Here is a 14,266-nt window from a genome sequence, read left to right as displayed (position 1 = left end):
AAACTGCTCTGCCAAAGTACAGCCTGGACCATGCATGGGGTATTTTCCAAGATGGTTTTTCAACACAACTTCGAAAAAGTGTCACAAGTTTATCTATGGAGGCTGTAGAGGAAATGGAAATAACTTTGAATCAAAGGATGAGTGTAAAGCTGAATGCATCCTTGTTAAAGAGGGTGAGTAAAGGAAATTCTTAACGTTTACAAAATTTTTGGGAAAAGCTGAAAAAGTACCGTAAAAACTTGTGTATAAGCGGCACTCTTGGATAAGCTGCACCCTCAAATTTCAAGCATGATTTTGAGAAAAAGCACTCCAAAAAGCACTCTGTTCGTGATAAACTTGCGAAATTTGCAGGGACCTGAAGAAGTTAATCAACTCTTAAAGTACCTTTTAAAATCGTATATTTAATTGATTTCACTAATTCTTGGGTCTGACAACACTTGTCTTCATTGTTAAAGCCCAAAGTTGAAATAAAAACGATGAAATTTGAGAGAAAATAAAGCGCAGGGAATGGTAACCACGCGGTCATTACAAAAGGAAGTCAGGGTCGAGCAATGCTGAAAACAACTTGGACGTCAGCTGTGCGTCTGTCATGTTTTTAAGTCATGTGGAAGCCTTCAATTGGAGAAAAACATGTTTAACACACCATGCAAGTAATGAAGGGCAACAAAACAGTCGGCCGTTTGCCTCTTGAGTTCTCCCAAATAGCGTGGTTTTTTCTTGCAAGCATAAGAGAGATCGTTGTTGAAGTGATACAAATAATAAATTTACTGAAGGTTATAGCATTGTTTGTAACCCCATACCAGCCAGTTTACTCCCTCTGAAAGCAGTGGTCTGTTATATAAGCCGCACCCATGATTTTGAGCACAAAAATATGCACCTTATACACAAGTTTTTACGGTAGTCTTAAATTTCCAAAGCAAAATATTTATTCCCTTCCCTTCCCTTCTCCCCACTGCATCTACCTTCCCAAGTCACTCTCAGTAAATCTGAGACAACTTTTCGAAAGAAAATGTGGAAGGAAACTTGTGCCTACCTTATCCTTAGCTCCTGAAAAAAAGTTCTTATATCCCATTCACACCAACAAGACATGTTTAATTAACGTGGGGCTTCACAAAATGACAATCATTCACAGAAAAATGTAGGAGTGGCTTTTGCCACTGGTGAGTTTCAAGTCATGTTTTGATCTGTGCTAAATTTGTAGTCAACACAAATCAGTATTCAGGTTTTAAAATGAAAACAGTTGAAACCGTGTTTAACTGAACTTCTGAAAAACATGGTTAAGGGTTGGAAAATCCATTTTTAAACCTCTAAAAATACTTGGGTTGACTTATATACAAGTTCTATTTGCACACTGGTAAAAAAGGACACTATGCAACTTGGATATAAATTGTTTGGCATTGGTGTAAGTTATTGCTGGAGGCCCACGCCCCTTTGGAATTTTGGGGGAGGGTTTTACCCCCAACCCCCCCTCCCCCTAAAAAAAAGACAATAAATATGCACTTGATTCTTATAAAATCTCAGAATCTTCAGGAAATGACAATTTCCTTAAGTAATTCCCATCAGAAAAAGATCATTGAGAGTTCAGCAACTCTAGGATAGTTGGCTTTTCTATGATATGGATACAAAGGCTTAGAATCTCTAGGAAATGGGGTTTAATTTTTACTTGATTTTATAGTAGTTTTTGTAGGTCTTAGGTTTTTATACTTACTGTAATTTAAAAGAGTGTAAATCAACCTCCCCTTCTGTCTTCCACTCCTGCATGAAAAAATCAGTCAAGGTTCCCTTATTTTTCTAACTCAACTTTTCATTGAATAATTCTTATCCCCTTTCTAAAACTCTACAGAAGATGATGATGAAATTCCAGAGGGCCCCTGTACAAAGGTGCAGAAGCTGTTAAATGCCTTGTTAGTTCATGGAGTGCCCATGCAGTACACACCAGATTGTGACGATGAGGGCTTCTATAAACCAAAGCAGTGCAAACATCACTTAAAGAAATGTTGGTGTGTGGATCGCAGGGGGAACAAGGTTAAAAATAATGGTAGAAAACGAATAAGGAGAGGACACAGTGACTTACAATGCAGTTAAAGGTAGGATAACTTTGCAACTTTATTTTTTGGCAATGCAATTTCAACCATCACTTAATCCTTTGAATTGTATTTTCAAAAGTTACACTTGAATCTCATCTTAGCAAAGTCATACGTGCCTACAGTTTTTGAACTGGTTGTATTTTGAGGCTGATTTATACATGGTTGCCGACAGTGAAAGACAAACATATGCTTATGCAAATGCACGAGAGTTGTGATTACCAGTATCAATAACTTTTATGAAGATAAGTACACGAGAATAAAAATTATTAACAAAATGTAAATTAGCCTGGGTACTTGTTTGTTCCATGTATGTTTCTGATTTATTGCTTGTATGTTTAAGGTAGTTCAACAATTTTAAGAGACCTTGTAATTGGAGGGATTGACACTACAACACTTTATCACGTAACACCAATGTTATGGTACCATGTGAAACATCAATCATTCTGAACAAGATGAAGTCATTTTTTTGCGACATAACAATGTACCATGGCAACGGGAAATCCTTGGAAATACACCCTATATATGTATTTGGCTCAAGTTGTTGATATCTGAAAAACGAACTCTGTGACCCCAATTTTTTATGGCACAATAGTGATCAGCAGACCAAGGTGAAACAATCTGCAAAGTTAAAAAAATTCTGTGGAGTGGATTCAGAGCTATCTTAAAGTGGTACTATGATCAAAAAACCATTTCCTTTTTTTCTTCAGATTTTGAAACCGTGTTTGCTTAACACCTAACTGGCAAAATTTTGAGCTTTGAGTTTTATCCAAAGGCTGTTTATTTTGAGTGTAAGTTTTGGATTTCACGGTCTGCCATTACTCACTTTCAAAACTGGCCGATTGGACCTCAGAGGGTTGGATCTAGAGAAAATGACGTCATTTACTCACTAGCTTAAAAATTCAGGGTGTAAACGCAATTTATTACATATGCAAAACACGGGTTTAAAAGTCTGAAAGCCCGAAACTCCCGTGCTGCATATTAATTCAGCCGCGTACACGCATTGCATTCTTAAACTAGTGAGTCTTTGACGTCATTTTCTCCTCGACCCAGCTCTCTCAAGATTTTAAAGTTAGTAATGGCGGACCAATAAATAAGAAAATTCCAGTTAAAATAAACAGGTGTCTTTTTAAAATCACAACTTAAAACTTGGGTCAGTTAGTGGTTAGTTAACATAGTTTTGAAATCCAAAGAAAACAAAGAATTGTTTTTTTGGTCGTAGTACCACTTTAAAGTTTCAATTATAATAAGGTGGCTCTGAATCCACTCCACAGTTTTTTTTTTAACTTTGCAGAAAGTTTCATTCTGGCATGCTGATTACATTTCAGAAATAAAAAATGGGGGTCACCAAGTTCGTTTTTTAGACATGAGCAGCTGAGCCAATATATGGGGTGTTTTTGCAGGGCTTTCCTATTGCCACAGTAGCTTTTTGCATCACAAAAATAACCAAATCTTTTTCAACAATAATTGGTGTGTGATATGGTGCCATAACATTGCCGTTAAGTGATGAAGTGTTGCAGTGTCAATCCTCCTAATAAGAACGTTTCTTACAAGTGTTGAAACTGTTTTGAACCACCTTAAGGTCTGTGTTTGTGAAATGGTGTTGTTAAAGGGAAGTATGTTACTTGGTTGAGATTTCCATGTCCTTTCCAAGAACACCACTGACTACTCTGTGTAACGTAAAAATGCCCATCAGGCATACACGGTGATCACTGGTTTTTTGATTCTTTGTACGAAAAGTTATATACACATGGAACGATGGTTGTGGCACCATTCCACCACTTTGACCATTTTCCCCCTCAAATCACTGTGTACATTTTGCACTTGAGTTATGCCATACTTAGGCCAGAACAGGGATTCTTTGTTATCGCTAAGTTACAGCTTTGTCACGCAAAGAAGTGGACCAAGCCTCTCTCGGTTGTTTGTCTCGATTGCATGACAAAACACAAAGGGCAGGTTGACATGTAAGGAAGGGCTAGCAATCTGACGTCAGGTACAAAATGGTTTCTTGGGACAGAAATTTCCTACTTTATCCAGCAGGGGAGATGTATTTTATTTTAAGAAGAGTTAGATCGAGTTTGTGTGAAGAAAGAAAAAAGAACCCAGCAGGTTGCATGGAAACTTTGCTTTTTGAAATCCACTTTTTGACATTTTGCACTAAACACAAGTCTTCGCCATTTCTCTTGCAGGTGATAAGAACATTTTATTGGAAAAAGTGGAAGTGATATTTAAAGTTTTATTTAACCGTATACAACATAATGGGGTATATACAATCGTATTTCATTTCGTAAGTAAATATTTTAAATAAGTAATGAAAGTAATTTCAGCAATCGAACCAAACTTATGTAACCGAATTTCCTATAATTTACAATTTTTTTTTTGTATTAAATGTATCATTTGTAAACATGATAAGAATTTTTGCAATAAAATTCAAAGAAATTTGAAGATACTGGTAGTAAGTGGTTTATTGTCAGTCAATATGTCACTGACTCAGCGGCCCACAGGGGGTATACAAGGGTCTATTTAACAATTATTTTACGAGGGCGCGATGGATATGAAGTGAAAGATAACGCACCGAGTTGGTTATTATAATTTTATTTCCAGCAAGCCCGGGTAGAATAATTGTTTTATTAAAAACTCCAAGATCAACAACTCTTCCACTAAAGCATCGATTTCTGCCTCGGTCAATTCCGCTCCAAAACGGCTTTTGTCTGAGCTGCAAAAATGCTTTCAGCTCGCTTTATTGCTGACGCGTTTCTTGAACATATTAGTTATAGCAGGTATATGAACTGAAAGCCTGCCTGTGTACGGCCAATCTCGTACCCAGAGTCCTCGGGCTTTTTGGTCAGCGGGTGAGCGCCCGGAAAGTCTCTGGAATAATGCTATGGGATGCTAGTCCATCGCAGGGTGGCCCTCAGCATTTTCGCCGGTACCCATTTATACACCTGGGCCCGGTTGTTCAAAAGTCGATTAACGCTAACCCCAGATTAAAAATTAACCAAGGAGTTTATTTCTCTACTCTCAAATGCTGTTGAACGCTGATATTCGGCAAAACCTTACATTAGAAGAAGTCAACCTTGAAAAACCAAAATGAGCAAACGAAAATTTCACCAAAAGGTGGAAAACATGAAACAAAAGTTCACGCAAATCCTGGATTAAGTTAATCGGCTTTCGAACAACCAAAGCCTGGGTGGAGAGAGGCACCGTGAGAGTACAGTACTGTCTTGCCCAAGAACACAACACAATGTCCCGAACCCGGACCACTCGACACACTGACCATGAGGCCACCGCCAATAGTGGTAGGGATACATAAAGTACCTACGATGAAAATGCTGACCACCGGACTTAATGAATGCGGGCGCACAGGAGATTCGTGGGTATGGGTTAGAGAATCGTCTTCTCCTTCCTGCAAACCCCTTCGTCAATAGCGAGTCAGAGACGGCTACGGACGAGTTGGACTTTATATTATTCACTGTCCCACTTACACCAATGACCTATAAATTAAGTTTGATAAAGCAGAATTAAAAATCAGTTGCAAAAAATGGGTTCGCAGACTCGTCCACCAGCAAGTGTACGTTACATCACCTTGAAGTCAACTAAAATCATTTGAATGCCATTTAAGGCGAAACTATTGAAATATCTGTGTGTTCCAAAACAGCTGTAAAACTTGGTTGATGGGCAAGATGTCTCGTCATTTGAAGGTGCATTGATTTCGAGCTAATGAACGAGGCAAAGAGTGTTCATTTGAGTGCAAACGAAAGAATGAATTACGAAGTGTCTGAATGGCCGGCGGCCGGTAGCCGGCGAAGGTTTCCAAATCACTAAATGAACGGTATGTGTAGGCTGGTGAACGGTATTTAAGTACAAGCGCCCGTTTTTAAAACCGTTTACATTTAATTATGTTAGGTACCTATATGAGTTCAAGTGGAGATCCTTCTCCCGACAGAAACGAGTTCGAGTTGTGGAAACTGCCGCGTTTTTTTTTTTTTTTCACATTCTAGAAGAAAACCGGATCGCCGGATTCGTAACTTCAAGGTGCAGGTCAAATACACACAGTAAATAAATTGTATCTAGTGTCGGAATTGGACAGGCTTATTCAAACTTGGCATCACCCGATAACTTATGTCCCACTCGATGGGGCGGCATGTAAATATCTCGATTTCCAAAACAAGTTGCATACTTATGATCGCTTGACAGCATGGGCTTACAGAAACTTGTCTCAACTTTCCCAAAAGTCCAACTGTTGTTTAGTTTGGAAAAAATCCCATCCATGAAACAGGCCACGAATCTTAAGATTCCGTATATTGCTATTGCATCTTGTCTATTGTGGAGAAAAAATGAAACAAGACGTTTCACTTGCAACTTCTGTCAGTATTTTGTCAGCCTTTGCTTCCGTTCTACTTTCTGTTATGGCTATCATGCGCTCGGGAGAAAACGCCAACGAATTGTTGCTGTTCCGGAGAAGAATCTTTGAACTTGAAAATCAGCTAAAAATGGTAAATACAATTCCAGATTTTACCCATATGGCAGGTGAGTGTCTTCATCCTTATCCAACGTTCATGCCCTGTCAAAACAAATTGATTTCGCGATTTTTTTCCCCCTGTGGATAGCTTCGAACAACAACTGAGCGAAAAATTGAGACCACGCAATACTTCGAAAAGCGATCAACACAAATTTTCTCCGGACAATGTTTCAACTTAACGAACTTATTTCTTTACAATCTTTACTCATGTTGATGTAAGAGTAGTTAGAGCGATCGGCTGGAAAAAAATCACAATCCAGTGGGTAAATCAATCTTGTCCCGCTGGTTGGGTTGGCCACTATGGAACATTCTACACTGTATTTCTCGAAGACTAATCCCAGTTGGGGTCATTGTTTAAATTCCTCTGTATTTGTTTGCGTTTCTGCCCGTACTCTCGTGAAAATAATTCTCTCTCGAAGTACGCACATAGACCTCTTTCATAATGGCGGCCAAATAAATTATTCTTTTGTTTTAATGCTAATAAGCGCTACTAATCTCGCTACGACGAACAAATTTCAAAAGAATATTTGTTTTATAACGAGGGCAGTAGGTCTAATTAACATAAATACAAAAGAATGTTAAGTTGGTCGCCATTTATGAAAGTGGTCTATGCGATACATCGAGGCTTCAGTTCAGGACAAATTTCAAGGCATGGTCTTGTGTTTTTGTTTTTGTCAACAGAAGAGTATCCCTAGGAGTATTGATCTATGTCTGGGGGTAGTTTTATAGTGTTTACGTTCTTCAGGCCATTGTGTGATGCAAAGCAACAGCAACTTCAATCAAGCTAAGCAAGTTTCATACCTTCACTCTCACTCAGTTGTTAAATACTGCTTTAATAGACCCTCTGAGTTTGTTTTCTGAACGGGGTTAATAAGCTTGTTGTTTCGGTTAGTGGGAAGTGCCGTTGAGGTAAAGATTGAGAATGAACGAAGACAAAATCGAGCATTGCCGGGTTTCAGAAAGCTCGCCTAAAGGAAAGGGATTTGAATTCCTTTCTCGGGAGAACCCGTCTAAAGTCTAAAAAAAAATGAATAGTTTTGGTCCAAGGAATCAGAGCAAAATTGTTTGGAGACACAAGACGGTCATAAATCCGAAATCAGCTTCTATTTGTCATGAAAATAATCAAGATGTGGATACTCCCCATTTTAAAGTTCCATTCACTTAACTCTTTCATCTCTTTTTTAAACCTTGTCCCTAGTTTCGATCCTTACTTGAGATCTAAAGTGTCAGTCTTACTCTTAAGAAATATGCTGAACTGGTACGAAGACTTTCGTCTTTACGATTTTTTGTATCTTTATACATACACGTACATTATTTAACCATGCAGGTGTCGACGGAAATATACATGTAGCAGACGCTAAAGGACCTCATACAAGGACTGAACGAGATCTTAGACAGAGCGATAAATCAAAGACGAGCGATAAAAGCAAAAGGAGAAGCATTAATCGAAAGCTCATTACACAGGAAGTAAAGAAAGAAATTCGCAGCATCATGTCTTCCTTAACTCAGGTTTTCTGTGCTAAAGAGGAACGTCTTTGCTTCAAAGGACAAAAAGGTGACAAGGGTGATACAGGCCCACCAGGAAAACCTGGGTCTCCTGGTAAGCTCGGGCCGAGGGGGCAGCCGGGACCGAGAGGGCCTGTGGGACCAGCAGGAAAGAGGGGTGAGTAAACAAAAATTTGGTTAAAAACAAAAACAAACTAACTTAATGAAAAAAAATTGAGCAGGCAGGCAGGCTAGGCTCGATTTCCAGCCGTTTTGGGACTCCGGTATCATCCTCCTCCCAACGAACGGCTGGTTCACTGGTCCGTATCGCTTGTCCGTGACGTCACATCCGCTTTTTATGCCAATTACCATGTTGCAATTTGACGCTGACAGGTTGCAACTCGATCCGGAAAAACTTGTTCGGTCCTCCTTTTCTTCCTCTCAAAATGTGTTCTATGTGGAAGTCTGCTGGATAATCCAAGGAAAAGGGTAAAACTAAAACAGAAACTTCTTTCAAAGCTGCAAGAAGTCGTTGCCAGCGAGAACCTGAACCCGGAAGGGGATCTTTTTAACGATAATTGCTACAAATCGGTGGACAAATATTTTGAGGTGAAAGCCGCGTTGAAATGTTTAAAAAGCGACCTTACACAAAAATTTAAAACTGTGCAAGGTCAGAGTTTGCGGTGGAAGAGGGAGTTCCAGTGAATGGAAACAGTTCAGCGAAAGCCTCGCGTCTCAATGTCGGATCCAATGTCGCCAGAAATCGTCGTCACTACGCCCGAGTGGGAGCTATCCAGTGATCAATGATATAAACAAAGCAAAACTAGATCGGACTGGCTTCCGCAGCTCATCGACGATGAGCGGAAAAGACTGAAAAATTAAGGATTTCCCTGAGCCCGTAGGCTGTAAAACTAAAACATTTTTCCCTTTTAACAAATTAACAATGGCTTCCTGCTGTGTTTCTCTAAATCTTTCGATATTAAAGCGCTGTGAAACACACTTAAGAGAAGAAGTAAACTCATCACCACTAATATCCGCCACGTTGGATAGGCGAGTGATAGAATTGACCAATCACAGCCAAGCCTGCCCGATTCTTGCAGACTTGGCTGTGATTGGTCCCAAAATACACCAGGCAGACCAGTGATCCAGCCGTGGTGTGGGGCAAGGAACGCAGGCTCCCAAAACGGCTGGAAATCGAGCCTAGCATGCAAGTAGGCTGGCGCACTCAGACAGCCAGTAAACCGAGTCAATAATCTCGTTCCCAGAGCCCACGTGTCTTTTGGTCACGCTGACCAAAAGACACGTGGGCTCTGGGAACGAGATTGACCGAGTCAAGTAATTGAATGACAGACTAGTTGCTTGGCAACGAGCTAAAGGACAACTTAGTCAGGATTTGGAGGAACGACTTCTATAACACCCGTCGGAAGCTCTACCCATTGAGATACAAGAACTCATGTGGAGCTAGTAGGTCTATCATCTTTCCCGAGGGCACATTACACCTTTGAACACGTATTGCATTCGAAATCTGAGACGTATGACATTTTAGACCCGCAGACCAACGGTACACATTGTCCATGAAAAACAGAGATAAACGACCTAGCAACTAGTCTATCATCTTTCCCACCGCCGCATTACACCTTTGTAATGTACAAGCAATCGAATGCTCCAGTTAATCGCAGTCGATCCTTCTTTTTGTACTTGCAGGCGAGCAAGGTGTCTCGGTATCCGTCCCCACAATAACCACACCAGGTAAAGTGGTAACAGTCAAAAAGACTGACACAGTCTCGTTACCGTGCCAGGCCGAGGGACTACCTCTTCCAGAATTAACTTGGTTCCGAGTTTACGGATCTCTTCCTTCAGGTCGTCACGTGACAAACGATAATGGGACACTGGTAATCACAGAAACTCAACTCAAAGATGCTGGCATGTACGTGTGTCAAGCAGTGAATGCTCTTGGTTTAGCCAAATCGACAACCGTGTTAATCGTTCATGGTATGTACATTATCATACATACATACATACTTAATTGACCGCTCCCCATAGGGGAGAACACAACAACTATAACTGTTAAGAATCCCAACTGGCCAGAGGCAAACCAGTTGGCTATTTACAAGTGCAGCTGGGAAGTTGAACCAGGGAATACCAGGAACAAATTCAAAGAGTGGTCAGAGCGGGTCTTGAACCCGGGATCTCCGAATCTCAATGCAAGCGCCCTAACCACTCGGCCACACTCGGCCACACTGCCTCCTCATCATCATCATCGTCGTAGTAGTAGTACTTAGTAGTAGTAGTGGTGGTGGTGGTAGTGTTAGAGGTAGTAGCAGCAGCATCAGCAGTAAAAGCAGCCGTAGGAGCAGTATTAGTAGTCATCGTAGGGAAATTAGTAGTAGAAAAGCAGCAGCAGCATCAGCAGCCTAGGTAATAGTAGTCGAGGATGAGGAGAGGGAGGAGTAATCGTGTTTCGAATTTGGCCAGCTTCTGCACTCGCATATTAAATAGCCTACGGACTGCTCCTTCTCACCACTCATTCTGCAGAGGGCTGATATTGCTTGCTTTTAGATATGCGCTTTAACAGCGTTTGTTTTCAGGGTCTGGTTCTGGGCAGGTGTACGTGATAAGCCCTCTCAGTATCCTTTTTAAGATCAACCTATTGCAACCAAATCCCACAAGATGTCACATCTGATACCACCGCTGTGTATTATCGAGTGGAGATATGGCACTGATTACAATTAAGGCCCGTGGGGAGTGGGGTCGGGGTTAAAGAAAACAATGGCGCCCAAATGGCGCCCAGCGCTCACAGGGATGAGCAGATTGGAAAATGATTTGGTTTCAGATTCATTCATTCAATACTTCCCTTGTCTTGACTTTGTTCGTCCCTCAAGCTCCAGGGAAGGAACAGAATTTCAAACGACAATATCATGTTGCATAGCCCCTGAAACACTTCCCCAATTTCATGATCCACTTAGCTCAAACCAACACCATGGAATGCTCGTAGCCAGTTAATGCAAGTTTACTTCTACCGTTAGTGAGAAGCAAGTCAGACCAGAGTGTTTTCTTTGCCTATTTGGAGGCCTTTGTTGCATAAGTTACCTCGGCTAAGTCAGTCGTTCAAGATGTCGAAACTTAAATAATGATGAAAAAACTAAAGCAAGTCAAAAATGAATTTGGGATAACATTAGAAGGGGACAAGAATATGACCTTTGCATAATCGCTAATTTAAAATTTCGTCGTTTCATTGCAGTTCCGGTGCAGTTTACAAAGTTACCTTACTCAATAACGATTGAGGAAGGGAAAAATGCTATTTTGAGTTGCCAAGCTTCTGGATATCCTGAGCCCGTGATAACTTGGACGGTGAAGTTCTCAGGTCGACGCAAATCCGCGAACGAGACTCAAAAGGGATGGCAAGTCTTCGAGAACGCCACGATAAATGACAACGAAACTTACACATGCACCGCCAAAAATGACTTTAGCAAAGTAAAGGCTTCAGCGTCGGTAACAGTAATTCCCAAACTTAAGTTTGTTGTTCGCCCCGTCGGATGGATTAACGCGACGATTGGTAGCAGAGTTCCACTTCGATGTCAAGCCAGTAACGCTGCAGTGACTTGGTCCAGGAAAGGAAGTGTCGTGCCAAAGATCTATGAGGTTCTACGAGACGAAACTCTTGTGATAAACATTACTTCGTTTGATGACGAAGGATCGTACATTTGCGAGGCGAGAGGTGTAGTCTCCTCAATAAACGCAAGTTCTAGATTGTCGATTATTGTAAGATCGTGCAGTGAATGGCGATTAGCGGGACACAATGCGAGCGGTTTTTATTCTGTCAAACCTGATAAGGACTCGAGCTTTTTCAAAGTGTTTTGCAACATGACTGAAAGGGGAGGAGTGGGCGTGTCTGTTGTAAGTCACGACTCGGAAGAAAGGACCGCCGTTCAGGGTTTCATGTACCGAGGAAGTTATTCGAAAGACGTTGCATACAATGGACTCACCATGACTCAAATTAAGAGCCTCTTCCAAGTTTCCGCACACTGTGAACAGCTCATTAAATACGAATGCCACCACTCCGTGTTGCTCTGGCATGATTCGCCTTTCGGTTGGTGGGTGTCACGTGATGGACAGAAGATGAAGTACTGGGGAGGAGCTACGCCTGGTAGCAACAAGTGCGCATGTGGGATGAATGACACATGCGCCACTGGAGGCAAGTGTAACTGCGATGCCAATGACCTGACGTGGCGAGAGGATAGTGGCCTGTTGACTGATAAATCCACTCTGCCTGTAACTCAGTTACGTTTTGGTGACACTGGTGATCCCCGAGTGGAGAAGGGTTTTCATACTTTAGGAAAGCTACGATGTCATGGAATTGCCTGAGTAAATAATAATAATAATAATAATAATAATAATAATAATAATAATAATAATAATAATAAATAAATAATATTAATAATGATGATGATGATGACGACGACGACGACGACGATGATAATGATGATTATAATAATCAAGATGATGTGATCAACAAAACAATGGACTTCCTACCAATTACCAACTCTTATCGTTCCTCAGTGTGCAGCAGTCATCGCACGAAATTACGAAGTCCGAAAGTCCTCTGATTTCGAATTTCCACAGTTATTAGCTCTTGAAAATGAACATTTTAAGTTCCTTGGAAGGACTTTGTTCGTGTGTCTACAGAAAATTAAGAGTCTGTTGAACTTGATTAAGGTCGCCAGGCCAGGCCAACAAATAGGGAAATATTTTTCCTTCCTGCGGGCATAGACTTGCATAATGGCGGCCAAATAAATTTTCTTTTGTTTGAATGAAAAACAGCCTTTCTAGCCTCGCTACGACGAGCAAATTTCAAAAGAATTTTTGTTTCAAAATGAGGGCAGTAGGTCTAATTAGCATAAAGACAAAAGAATATAAAAGTGGTCGCCATTTATGAAAGTGGTCTATAAATTACAGCGATCTGAAGCAGGGTTATAAGATTGATTGATTTGGCCTCCTCTCTCGGACATACAGGGAAAGTCAGTCGGCGCAGACGAAACATTTCTTAACATGTATTGAAACACGTTTGTTGTAGCCCGCATAAAGATTGTTGTTTGTTTACCCCAAAATTCTCTTTACCACGAAAGACATAATCAGGGATAGCACAGAGATAAAAAGAAAAATGGACAAAATTTGTTAACATTGTTGTGCGCTTCTCTAAAATTCTATCGGTAATGTAGGCAAATAATCTGAACCAAGCTGTTCGAGAATTCTGATGCCTCATTAGACACAAAGTTGCAGGTCTTGACACTAGAAAGTTCTATAGCATTCTAGAAACAGAGCGGGCCCGACTAAATGGGGCCTTTGCCACCTTTATGTCTTTTATAACCCATTGCAGTCAAAGAGAGCGACCGAGAGAACCGTCAATCCTTTAAATTTCATACTAAGTGTATGGTGGCATTTTCGAGTAACACAGGTAAATTCGAGTGTTTTCTAACTCTCAAAATTGAACAGCAAACCATGCCAACGGTGCGCAATGTTGAATTAACCAGCCGGCACGGATACGTGCGTATTAATATTAATTGCGATGTCAGAGTCGGCTCAGGAAAAAGCTGCACCCATGAACTGCAAAGCGACTGAGGCGATTCGATTTTAAGAAACAATCGACGATGCGAAGTTCATTTCCTGTCGTCGGGCTTGTCAAGGAAAGCTTTTCATGTTCTTCCGTTTACGCACATACCAAAACGATACTGTCACCCATTCAATATTATGCCGGAAACGATAGCAAAGAATACGTAGGTCCGTGTGTTCCTTCTGTGAGCATTTTGGATATTTAGAGTGCTTATTTCTTAAAAGAAATGCTGTATTTTGGGGGCGCTTCACCAATCTTCAATTCCACCTGTTTTTGCATTTGGTACCTCTTGTGTTCACAATTGCCTTAAGTTTATATTTTGAGAGATTTTTCTACTTCAACGCTTTGCTTTTTTTAAACTGTTTTTTCCCCAATTCCACTGAGTTTTTGCACTAAAGCTCTTTCTGGTGACCCAGTGTACATAGATCAGCTTTCATAAAACAACCGATCTTTTCACTCGTAAAATGACAAGCAAATAAAACGTCACAATTGTTTTTGCCCTACTGTATAAAATTGAATTCTTCAATTGCTTTTGACACGATATAGTTAGTTTTTTGTCATCAC

General features: G+C 40.6%; 2 protein-coding genes across 2 annotated transcripts in view; both read left to right on the top strand.

Annotated features, from left to right (window-relative positions):
- LOC138016130 (inter-alpha-trypsin inhibitor-like) overlaps positions 1-4,531 on the top strand; it is a 6,172-nt gene extending 1,641 nt beyond the window's left edge. Inside the window, exons 3-5 of the mRNA XM_068863315.1 lie at positions 1-173; positions 1,844-2,087; positions 4,274-4,531. The exon at positions 1-173 is cut by the window's left edge and continues 4 nt beyond it. Coding sequence (XP_068719416.1) covers positions 1-173; positions 1,844-2,085 — 415 coding nt within the window. The 3' untranslated portion in view covers positions 2,086-2,087; positions 4,274-4,531. The remainder of the gene's footprint in view (positions 174-1,843; positions 2,088-4,273) is intronic.
- A 1,222-nt stretch (positions 4,532-5,753) lies between these two features.
- Positions 5,754-12,456, top strand: LOC138016116 (uncharacterized). Its single transcript, XM_068863294.1, has 4 exons — positions 5,754-6,614; positions 7,934-8,269; positions 9,796-10,083; positions 11,333-12,456. Exons 1-4 carry the CDS (start codon positions 6,422-6,424, stop codon positions 12,454-12,456), a joined length of 1,941 nt encoding a protein of 646 aa, XP_068719395.1. The 5' UTR covers positions 5,754-6,421.
- The last annotated feature ends 1,810 nt before the right edge of the window (positions 12,457-14,266 follow it).

The sequence above is a fragment of the Montipora capricornis genome, chromosome 9 (assembly GCF_036669925.1).
Source record: "Montipora capricornis isolate CH-2021 chromosome 9, ASM3666992v2, whole genome shotgun sequence".
Lineage (NCBI taxonomy): Eukaryota > Metazoa > Cnidaria > Anthozoa > Scleractinia > Acroporidae > Montipora > Montipora capricornis.
The sequence above is the reverse complement of the archived record's forward strand: the minus strand, read 5'-3'. Positions and strand labels throughout refer to the sequence as shown.